The 12241-nt window shown below is 43.8% G+C and overlaps 1 protein-coding gene across 2 annotated transcripts in view; it reads left to right on the top strand.

Moving 5' to 3' along the window:
- dgkh (diacylglycerol kinase, eta) overlaps positions 1-12241 on the top strand; it is a 545677-nt gene that overhangs the window by 529720 nt on the left and 3716 nt on the right. Inside the window, exon 29 of one of the 2 annotated variants that reach the window (XM_078232299.1) lies at positions 3543-3673. The exons of the other annotated variant lie outside the window; for it this stretch is intronic. Coding sequence (XP_078088425.1) covers positions 3543-3673 — 131 coding nt within the window. The remainder of the gene's footprint in view (positions 1-3542; positions 3674-12241) is intronic. 2 annotated transcript variants of the gene reach the window in all.

Below are 12241 nucleotides of genomic sequence, written 5' to 3'. Positions count from 1 at the left end.
TTATGACCAGCTAAAATGGTTCAGTTTAGAAATACACAAACCATTAATTAGGTTTGACATCCAAATTAAAGAAGGATCTACAAGAAATGGGATGACAGTAGCTTTGATGAGTTAAGTATTATTTAAAGCATTCTGTTACGGAGTAATTTTCATAAGATCATAAGAAACAGGAGTAGAAGTAGGCCATTCAGCCCCTTGAACCTGCTCTGTCATTCGATAGGATCATGGCGGATCGGATTGTGACACACACGCACATGCACCCGCATCTCTGTCATATATTGGATCATTACCCACTGACAGTTGGTTACATACTGACCGGGAATTACAGCAAAGCGAAAAGTGATAGGGGCCACACTTGTGGGTTTAAATCAAATAAGATGCAGGTTTATTGAGGAGATGGTTCTTGATCCAGAGACGCAACCCTTTAAAAACATAACACAGATGTTTAGATAACTGCTTTAGTTAGTTTTGTGCTTTCTGTCTCCCTGTCTTGAATGGTGGCGTTACATTTGCAAGTTTTCAGTCCAAATTCGTAGATTACATTTTGAAGATAACAGCTAATGCATCCACTCTTTCTGCAGCCACTTCTTTTAAGACCCTAGGATGCAGGCCATCAGGTCCAGGGAACTTGTCAGCCTTAAGTTCTATTAGTATTCTCATTACTTTCTCTCTAGTGATACCATTTAGTTTAAGTTCCATTTTGCACCCAATTTTCCACTATTCCTGGATGCTTTTTGTGTCATCTACTATGAAGACAAAAATAATGTACTTGCCATTTCCCTAGTCTCCCCTTCTAAGGGACCGATGCTCACTTTAGGTACCCTTTTCCCTTTTCCTATCTTTTACTTCCTGTTTTATATTTCTTGTTAGTTTTCTCTCATATTCCAATTTCTCCCACATTATTTTTTCCGTCATCTTTTGCCAGTTTCTGAAACCTTCCCAACCTCTTGGCCTACCACTAATCTTCGTAGCACTGTATGTTTTTTCTTTCAATTTGATCACACCTTTAACTTCCTTAGTTAGTCACAGATGGTGCATCCTTCTCGTAGAGCCTTTCTTTCCCAATGGAATCTGATCTTTGTTGAGAGTTATGAATTAGCTCCTTAAATACCTGCTACTGCTTCTCTACTATCTTAGCGATAATCTATTTACCTGGCTCACTTTAGCCAGCTCTGTCTTCTTACCCTTACAATTGCCCTTTCTTTGTCCCTTTCTATCTTCCTGCTCCGACTACATAACTTACTGCGTCTCCTTACCTTATGTCACCTGCAAACTTGGAGATACAATCTCTGGCCAGAATTTTTCTGCTGTCCACACCAGCAAGATCTTCCGGTCCCACCTACAGCTCACCCCCACCATGGGTTTCCCAGCGACAAGGGATGCACTCAACGGGAAACCCTGTTGACAATGGCGGGCTGCCTTGAAAGATGCAGCAGGTTGCATGGAAAATCCCGCCCATTATTTATTAATCCAAATGATGAATGTAGTAAAAGTTGAAACCCCAGTATAGGTCCCTGGGGGACACCATTGTCTGGACCTACCAATCAGAGATTGAACCCTGTATCGCTACTCTAAGCCTTCTACCTCCCAAGCATAATGACCAATTTCCCAAGGTTACCTCCAATTTTGTGCACTCCTATTTTTGTAATAATTTCCTGTGCAAAACCTCACTACAAATGCCTTTGCTCAGAACTATGTATAGCCATCAACCTTTGTGAAGACTTTATTATGTAGTCTGAATTGGATTCAGGACAGTCAAGGCAGGTTGCGTGGAAAATCCCACCCATTATTTCTTAATCCAAATGATGAATGTAGTGAAAAGTCGCTCGATAGTTGGGCAGTAACATTGAGCTGGGTTCAGACCTTCCATCCTTTCCCTGCATGCAAAGTTAGAAAAGTGCTTTTGCAACTTTCAAATCATGTTCCTTTTTGGTTTCTCTGCTCAGCAACATAAGAACATAAGAAATAGGAGCAGGAGTAGGCCATCTAGCCCCTCGAGCCTGCCCCGCCATTCAATAAGATCATGGCTGATCTGACGTGGATCAGTACCACTTACCCGCCTGATCCCCATAACCCTTAATTCCCTTACCGATCAGGAATCCATCCATCCGCGCTTTAAACATATTCAGCGAGGTAGCCTCCACCACCTCAGTAGGCAGAGAATTCCAGAGATTCACCACCCTCTGGGAGAAGAAGTTCCTCCTCAACTCTGTCTTAAACCGACCCCCCTTTATTTTGAGGCTGTGTCCTCTAGTTTTAACTTCCTTACTAAGTGGAAAGAATCTCTCCGCCTCCACCCTATCCAGCCCCCGCATTATCTTATAAGTCTCCATAAGATCCCCCCTCATCCTTCTAAACTCCAACGAGTACAAACCCAATCTCCTCAGCCTCTCCTCATAATCCAAACCCCTCATCTCCGGTATCAACCTGGTGAACCTTCTCTGCACTCCCTCCAATGCCAATATATCCTTCCTCATATAAGGGGACCAATACTGCACCCAGTATTCCAGCTGCAGCCTCACCAATGCCCTGTACAGGTGCATCAAGACATCCCTGCTTTTATATTCTATCCCCCTCGCGATATAGGCCAACATCCCATTTGCCTTCTTGATCACCTGTTGTACCTGCAAACAGGATTTGTTTTGCACAAAAGGGCCAAAATCTGATGCTCCTCAATCAGCCATTCCTCTCTGATAGTAGCTTCTCATTCTAACAGTGATGCTGGCCTCCTTTTTATATTTTTTCAACTTCTCCAGTGTCATGTCAATGAATGATTCCTCTGTTTCAATCTCTTGTGACATTTGCCCGAGTCTGTTAGGCTGCAGGACCTTTGGGTTAATTCAGTTTTTAAACTTTGAATTTCACTTTCAAGCATCTCACAGCCCATTTAACACTTCCTGTGATTGGATTTTATTTTAAATTCAGTTTTCCTAGGCATCCTTTCACGTTCACAGCAAGTTTGAGTCAGCTGCACACATGTCACTGCACTTACTAATCCATAGTTTTTCACTATCGGTGCAATTTCAGATCCTCAATAATCTTTTAACATGCTGCAACTTTGTTATGGAGTAAATTTACAAGAAAAGACTCCTGCAGGGAACCCTCGTTACACAGGAACAGAGTTCAGGGATCTGGGTTCTAACTTCATTCCAGGGCTAGCTCTGCGACCATCTAGTGAGGCCTGCTTAACTAAATATCTATTAAAAGATGGCGAGTGCCCCATTGAACTGGCTTCTACATTGCACAAGAGGAGCAACTGAGAATAAGCTTCACATCACAGCTTTACAGGTGTGACCTTGTCAGTTATAGCAAACGTTTTCAGGCCTTGAGAGGCGCAAGGATGTCCAGTGCTCAAAGGGTTAATACAATAACAATTGTCTGCATGGAAAAACTACCTGGTAATGGGCTAGATGAATGTAACTGTTATTGTCCTCACCCTCTTTGCCAGCACTGCCTAGCTCCTCTGCTCTTCCCCACTCTTGCTTACCCTTTGCTTATGAAGCATGAAGGAATTAAGGGGCTTTTGCTCTTGACTTTGGTAGTTCAAAAATGGGGCACAGATGAAGTTGCTTCTTGGCTGGAGCTGCTCAGCTTGGGAGAATACAAAGAACGCTTCATCCGTCATGACATCCGAGGCTCTGAGCTATTGCACCTGGAAAGGCGTGATCTTAAGGTACTTCCTTTAAAGACCTTTTTTTCCTTGCATTTGTGCCCTAACCCACAACCCCCTCCCCCATCCTGTTTTCCGCTGTGCTTTGGCTTGGCTTGCTATATGTGATTGTGTGATGAAGCTTAATTAATATCTGTCAAAACATCATTGTTGTTGGATGTGTGCATGTTTAGCAGTTGAAAATGGTCTCTCCACAAGGCATTTTGTATATTATATCTGAAAATGTTTTTCTTTCTCCTCCATTATATGTATGAGGAGATGTACAAAATACCACGTGGTGCTATTGGGCAGTACTGGATTTCAGAGAAGATGTCTCCATTTGTGCATCTATTTCTGCTTTCTGTTTTATATGTTGTCTGTACTTTTCCCACCTTTTACTCTCCTTGTGTCTTATAGTTTCCCATTCCTGACTGTCTCCACGGTGCTTGCTGTGTCTGGATGAATGGTCAGGAGCCGTTGGTGCAGTTCCAGGTCTGAGCTATCAGGATTCAATTTCCCACAGTGAGAATAGATAGTGTAACTATTATTGCCTCTCATGCTATTGCCCACTACTCCTGCCGTTGGTCAAAGATTTACCGTCACCACCCTTTAACTTGAATTATCTGACAACCCTCATAAGTCCAGTAACTTAAAATTGCTTTGAATTTACAACACAGATACAAACCATTTAGGTTTATGTTGCCATTTATTTCTCCACACAAACCTCTTCCCACCCCACTTCATCTCATCCTATTAACATATCCTTATATTCCTCTCTCCTTCACAGGGTTATTCAACCTCCTCTTTGATAGGTCAACTATTCATTTCAATATTCCACATGAAACAAGTTCTGTATTCCCACCATTCTCTGAATAAATAGGTTTCCCTTGAATTCCTTTCTGGATTTATTAGTGACGATTTAAATTTATGATCACCAGTTGTTGCACTTGTCTAAAAACATCTTCCCTACATTTACATCTCTTTGTCATTTTAATGATCCATGTTTAATCCTTTCCGAGAGAAAAGAGCCCCAGCCTGTCAGTCTTTCCCGATAGTAAGAAGTCTCACAATACCAGGTTAAAGTCCAACAAGTTTATTTGGTAGCACAAGCCACTAACTTTCGGAGCGCTGCCCCTTCATCAGGTAAGTGGGAGTTCTGTTCACAAACGGCAAAGAACAATACAGCACAGGAACAGGCCCTTCGGCCCTCCAAGCCTGCGCCGCTCATGTGCCCAACTAGACCATTCATTTGTATCCCTCTATTCCCAGTCTGTTCATGTGGCATATGAAGACACAAACTCAATTTACAAAATAATGGTTGGAATGCAAGTCTTTACAGATAATCAAGTCTTAATTAAGACTTGGTTATCTGATGAAGGAGCAGTGCTTCGAAAGCTAGTGGCTTGTGCTACCAAATAAATCTGTTGGACTTTAACCTGGTGTTGTGAGACTTCTTACTGCGTTTACCCCAGTCCAACGCCGGCATCTCCGCATCATGGTTTCCTGTTAGTTACAGCCTCTCAATTCTAGAGCCTTCCTTGTAAATATTTTCAGATTCTTGCCATAACTGTTATATCCTTTTTGTAATGTTAAAACCAGAGCTCTACACAGTACTCAGTGTGGCCAAATGAGACTGAAGGAATGGTCCCCAGTACAAAGCTAAGTTGCAGGTTCAGGAGGGCCTTGTGACTTAGAGGTGAGAGAATCCCAGGGCTGTGGAGGCTTAAACTTGCTCAGTAGGAGCTGCTCCTGTTCCTGCTGGGGCCCCCAGCGAAGGCAGTGGGTAAAAGTATAAATGATTTACCTCTGGATTTCCTTTGGTCCCAATTCTTCTTCCCATGAGGTTGACTTGGTGAAAAAACAACAGTTTCTCCAGTGTGATCAAAAAAGCGCTGGGGCCCTAATAACGTCAACAGAGCTTGGATATATTTACAGAAAGACCCCCACCAGTGACTGTACATCATGCTTCTCTAGGGGGACGTTAAAATCAAAACTTACAAAATCAGTGTGGTGTCATTGAGTACCATCTGACCCTGGACTTTCATACTGTCCAAGGAAAAAATTGCCCTGTTTGGTTTCCTGTCCATCAGCTAACTTTCTATCTATACTGCTAAATTCCCAATTCTGTCATTTGTCTGAAGCTTTCTGGCCATCCTACTTGTTTACCAAATGCCTGCTGAAAATTAATCACCATAGTTATTCCAGTAAGTTTATCTCCAGAAAGAACTCTTAAATTCTTCAAACATGATTTGCTTTTAACCAATCTGTGTCGGCTGTCTGTGTGTAACAAATGCATTTTAAGTGTTTTAAATTTTTGAGTTTAAATTTCAAGGATTCTTGGTATTTGCCCACTGCTTACAGCTGAGTAGCTTCCACAGTTACCCAAACTCTTCCATATCAGACAAATGTTACCTAGTCTATAGTACTACCATTTGCCTTTTTAAAGAGGATTGGAAAAAACCAGAAATAATTGACTGTAATGATGGGCAAGAGTTGGGGCTTGAAGCTAAACTCAGGATTGAACAGGGCACGGAGCAGCTCGTCATGCAGTTGAACATGAGTGAACAGTAGGCAAGGGAGAGGCGATAGCCTTGTGGAGTTATGATCAGAGTTTTTAAGGACCAAAGAGTTTGATTCCATGCTCTGAAAGTCTTTTTTAAACATCTCCACTTTGTTCCCACTTTTCTGAACCTCAAAAGCCTTTAGTTATGTACTTTGTCACCTCCCTTTAGTTTCTGCTCTGTTTCTCCTTATTCACCACATTAAAAGTTTGAAATAAATAGGTAACACTGTGATGTCTGATAGAAACTTGGCTGGCACCACCTAAATGGCTTGAATATCGGCTCCTTACAACCAACAGAGTATAAATCTCCAGATTCCAAGGGTGAAATGGAAATTCACCACCTCACAGCACCAACCATACCCTTTGCTGTTTATTCCTAGAATTGTTCCTCCCTGTATGAGTCCCAGCTTTCTTTGCAGGAGCCAATTACCTCCAAACACACTGTGTCTTTTGTCTCCATTGTTTCCATTGAGATCACACCTTTCCAACAGCGCGATGCAATTGTGATATCTGGCTATGCTGAACAGGCTAAGCATGGGTAGAATTTCACTGCAGAAAGCAGGACATTTAAGAAAATGTTGGGTACAGGCTCAAACTTATCACAATGACAGTAAATCCCCCTTGTACATGGGAAAATGTCTCAAAGTATAATAATACCATCACCACAGAGAAGAGGGAGGAATTTGAGAGGCTCGGAGGAAGAATGAAAAGCCAAAGAGGAGTCTTAAAGAGGCATTAGGATGGCAAAGCAGAGGGAAGAACTGGAAAAAGAAACATTCACGATGGCAGGAGTGTCTGGCAGCCACTAGATGCAGGCTGGAGGAAGTGAAAGGAGTAGTCCAGTCAATGAGAAGTAGGTGTGTCAGGATCAAACAGCAGGATGTCATGAACGGATGATTTATATAGGAGCAGGAGGAGGCTATTCATCCTGCAAGCTGTTCCAGAAATTCGATTAGATCATGGTTGATTTAAATACCAATTTCATTCACCCTCTTTGGTTCTTTGATCATTGCTAACAAAAACCTATTAATCTCAATTTTGAGATTTTCAATTGACCCCAGGAGAGAGTCCAGATTTCCTCTAAGAAGAAATACATCCTGTTCTCAGCCCTAATGGTTTTTTCTGATGATGTCCCTTTGTCCTCGACTCCCAACACAGGAAAAGGTTTCTCTCTTTTCTCCCCAATCACTCGTTTAATCATCTTATTGACCTCAATTAGAATACCCCTTAATCTAAAGAAGAAGGAGAAGCTGTGGAGGGATTTGAAAACTAGCAGCGAGCATCTTACAGTTGTTCATGCACGGGGCATTTGAAGGGGGTGAGGGTGATGCAAGCATGGGGACATGAGCTGTGGCAAAGCCAGCAAAGGTGTGGGTGGGTGGGGTGGCATGGGGTCAGTAATGTGATGATGGGAATTAGCAAAGTCAAGCTTTGAGGTCATGAAGAGGTGGTGTTGGAATTTGACAAACAAACAAACAGGAGATTGGTACATGTGAAAGTGAGCAATAGTGCAGAGGTGGAAGAAAGCCGTTGTTAAGGAAGTGAATTAAGGAGAGAAGGCTGAGCAAAGTGACAAGGTTCTTCCTAAGTTTGAGGTGGCAATTAAGGAGGTTGATGTGATTGAGGCCAGAGGTGTTGCAGCAGGTGGTCTTTTCCAGGTGTTGAAGAGCTTGGTTTCTTCCAGAGGTTGAAGAGCCTAGTCACAATCTCGCTGAGATTTACCTTGGGTAATCTCTATTTCATTATACTCTATGGATTTATTAATAGGGGCATTGCGTATAAGAGCAAGAAAGTTATGCTGAACTTATACAAGACACTAATTAGACCTCAGCTGGAATATTGTGTACAGTTCTGGGCGCCACACTATAGGAAGGATGTGAACACATTGGAGAGAGTGCAGAGAAGATTTGCAAGATTGGTTCCAGGAATGAGAAACTTCGGTTATGGCAATAGTTTGGAGAGGTTGGGACTGTTCCCCTTGGAGAGAAGAAAGCTGAGAGGAGATTTGACAGAGATGTTCAAAATCATGAGGGGGCAAGGCAGAGTAGATGAAGAGAAACTGTTCTTGCTCGTAAAAGGATCAAGAATGAAAGGGCATTAATTTAAGGTGATTTGTAAAAGAAACAAATGTAATGTGAGAGACAATGCTTTTCACACGAGTTGTTCGGGTCTCGAATGCACTGCCGAGAAGTGTGGTGGAGGCAGGTTCAATTGAGGCATTGAAGAGGGCATTAGATGATTATTTGAATAGAAACAATGTGCAGAGGTATAGGGGAATGGCACTATGTCATAATGCTCAGAGAGCCAGTGCAGACACAATGAACTAAATGGCCTCCTTCTGTGCTGTAACAATTTTGTGATTCTGGTTTAGATATCTGATAGACATTTTGAGATTTTGGCAGTAACCTGGAGGAAGTAACCAAATAAAGCACAGAGATTACATCAACACCCTTGTGAATACTGATCACATTTTGCCAGAGAAGACCCCTGAAAGAAAGCAAATAGATTGTAAAGACAAGGGGATCAAAGGTGAATCTGTGCATCCACCAGAGCAGTCTATCCAAGTAGAGGAGAGGTCACACTGGCCACAGCATGATGCCTGCCTCAAGTGAAAAGAGAACTGTTATCCAGTGGGTAACAGGCAGAGGGCACGATCTTATGACCTCGTCATGCCCGTTGTTCAGCAAAGCAAGATGGTAAGATTGGTGAGGCGAAAAATCGATTTGTGCCTTTTTTCTCACCTCTCACAACCTTGCCTGCCCTGTTTTGCAAGTGAAATCTAGGCACGAAGCTGATTTAAATTAGTGAATCATGGATACTATCGTCTGGGCTCATTTACCTTAACCACCTTGCTGGTCGAGCTTCATACCAGCAAGAATCACAGCTGGTCTCCAACAGCAGAGACCAGACGTGATGACCTCATCTGAAATCAAAGGCCATTGAAGCCACCACGGGTGGTTGGGGCATAGTTGAACAGTGCCCATGGGGCATTGCCAGCCTGGCACTGTCCACTGGGCACCCTGGCACTGTCCATCAGGCACCATATCTGTGTTGGGGCAGTGCCAAGGGGATGGGGCCTGAGTGTGGGTGCGGCAATGACGGAGGGGAGCTCCGAAGCAGTGATCGGTAGGGAGATCTCTGCAGACGGGGGCGGGGGGGGTGATCAACAGGGAGAACTCTGCAGATGGGGGAGTGATCGGTCGCGGGGGGGAACGCTGCAGGGAGGGAACTCTGCAGATGGAGGTGATGATCAGCGGTGGAGGGAGTTCTGCAGGGATGGCGATCGGGGTAGAGGGGGGAGGTCTCTGCAGATGGGGGTGATTGGCGGTGGAGGGAGCTCTGCAGAGGTGGTGATCGGGGTGGGGGATCTCTGCAGATGGGGGGGGTGATCGGCAGGGGAGGGAACTCTGTAGGGGTGGTGATCGGTGGGGGAGCTTTGCAGACGGGGGTGGGGGGGTAGTTGGTCGGGGGTGTAACTCTGCAGACTGGCACAAGGAGCGATTGGCAGTGGCGGGAGCGGGTGTTCGGGGGGGTTGGGTTAGTAGTAGATCTCCTAGTCTACTCTTCAGCTGGCTTCACCAGCGAGCTTAGGATCTGCTTCCCCCCCCCCCACCCCCTCATTGGTGAGGATCATCCGGGCTCTTTATTTGCACTAAGTGCCATAGGATTGCAACTCGTGGTCCGCCAAAGAAAACGGTGCCATTATCTCACATTTTCTCGCTTGTTCAGCACTTAGAATTTTTTTTTGTACGACCACGTCCAGAGACTTTGCAGGAGGGTGAAGTGGCTGATGGTGTGAAAATAGCAAAGGGATTGAAAAAGTTGAGTAAAGCCAGGAAGCCAAGCCCGCAAACAGAAATAATGTAATTTTTAACTTTGATTAGTTCAGCCTTGGTGCTGAGCATGGGTGAAAGCCAGATTACAGGGAAATGAAAAAGTAGTGGAAGGCAGAACAGTGCATCCCAATAACTGTCCAGTTACTGCTACAGAACTTTAGATTGTGGATAGCTATAGCATTCTTATTTTGTCAGAAACTGTGGACCCTGGTTAAGGTAAACTCTGCTGAGATCCGACACTTGCATTTTTTAACATTCCTTCACGAAATGTGGATGTCACCGGATAGGCCAGCATTTATTGCCCATCCCCAGTTGCCCTTCAGAAGGTGACAGTGAACTGGCTGCCTTCTTGAACCACTGCAGTCCATGTAATGTTGGTATACCCACTGTGCTGATAGGGAGGGAGTTCCAGGATTTTGATCCAGCGACATTGAAGGAACAGAAATATATTTCCAAGCCAGGATGGTGAGTGGATTGGAGGGGCACCTCCAGGTGGTGGTCCCAGTTATCTGCTTCCCTTGTTCGTCTAGGTGGCCATGAGCTTGGAAGATGCTGCCCAAGATGAACAAAAACTATTTCCTTTCAACACCAACTATCTAATACATTCAAAATGTTGGTCCGTGGTCAAACAGATCAATTATATGACCTTTCCTATCTGACAGTAATCAAGGTGACATGTGAGGAATGTTCTCTGTGAATCCGAAACACACTGCTCAGCAGTTCAGATAACAGAATAGAGTGTGGTTGTCATTGGTTTGAGATGACAGGAAATTTATTGTGCTACAGGATGCACACTTTTAGCACCTCAGCAAATGTAAAGTCCCAAAATGTGCAGGTTTGGTGGATTGGCCATGCTAAATTGCCCCTTCGTGTGCAGGGATGTGTAGGTTAGCCGGATTAACCGTGGTAAATGCACAGGATTGGGTTGGGGGCATGATGCAGGGTAAGACGCGCTTTCGGAGAGTTGGTGCAGACTCGATGGTCTCCTTCTGCAACTCTATAGATTCTATTCTATAGAAAGTTTATATTAGCTGGTGCTGATTTGTTTAGTACAAAGGCAGAGGAACTGCCTCTATTTTGTGTTACATAACCATTGGCCCCTCAACAATCATTGTCTGCACTCATCTTCTCCCCTCCCTTCATCTCCTGAAGGGTCCTACAAACAGACAGAGCCCTGTGGCATCTTGCCAGGCACCCAAGGGAAGGTGTTTTCTGGTGCACCTTATAAACTCCAGGTGTATTCTCAAGAGCATCGTGGATCTCTGTGTTACCTTCCTGAACATTCAGAAGCCCCCCAACTCCAATCAAATGGAACAAGGTCCTTGACTTTCTCTGCAGGGCAAAATGGATGTTATCTAGTCTCCAACAGTACAGGAACGGCTTTGTCAATGATGGTACACCTTTCATTGGGATGAATGTCTATTCCTGTTCCTATATTCCTAGGTTCATCTTCTTACAGTTATTGGTGGAGATATCAATTGTATTTGTAATTACCAGGTAAACTCCGCAGCAGTCTGTTGAAGTTTGTCATTTAATTCTGGTCTTGGGTCACTGATGTGAGGACTTGGTATTGTAAGAGTATATGGTAAAGGTATAACTTGGAGGGCTTTGACTTTAGCCTTTCACCTCAATCCCCACAGAATATATTCAATGATTGATTACTTTTTGCATTTGAGCTACTGAATTCTGACTGGACTGGCAAGGTTATGCAGAATTACACAGAGGTGACAACATGGGAACAGGCAAAACAGTCCCTGCTGATGTTCATCTTCCTGAAACCAGTTTGCCAGCCAAAACCTCCATTGGTACTATGGGATAATATTGGCTCTTCTTACTGGACAAGTCATCCCAAAGAAGTCGAGACCCAATAAGTCCCATACTTCTTGGAATAGGAAATGAAGGAAGTGTAGGAATGCTCCTTCAAGGAAAAGGATGAGGATGAAACTCAGCCAAAAGCCCAATTGGCATTTTCATAAATAGTTGCATTTCTGACTACCCTCTCGCAGATTAGTTTATATCAATGAAAATCATTATTTGAGTAGAGTCCCTGTTCTATATTCGGTAGGTATATCAGTTGTTCAGACACTCCCTGATTCTCAAAACTTTCCTCACATGGACTTCTACGTTGGCTCTGTTTCACACAGACTCCAGGCTGGGATTAATACTCTGTAACACACCCTGTAAATGAGGCTG

This window comes from Mustelus asterias, chromosome 17 (assembly GCF_964213995.1).
Source record: "Mustelus asterias chromosome 17, sMusAst1.hap1.1, whole genome shotgun sequence".
NCBI lineage: Eukaryota > Metazoa > Chordata > Chondrichthyes > Carcharhiniformes > Triakidae > Mustelus > Mustelus asterias.
The sequence above is the reverse complement of the archived record's forward strand: the minus strand, read 5'-3'. Positions and strand labels throughout refer to the sequence as shown.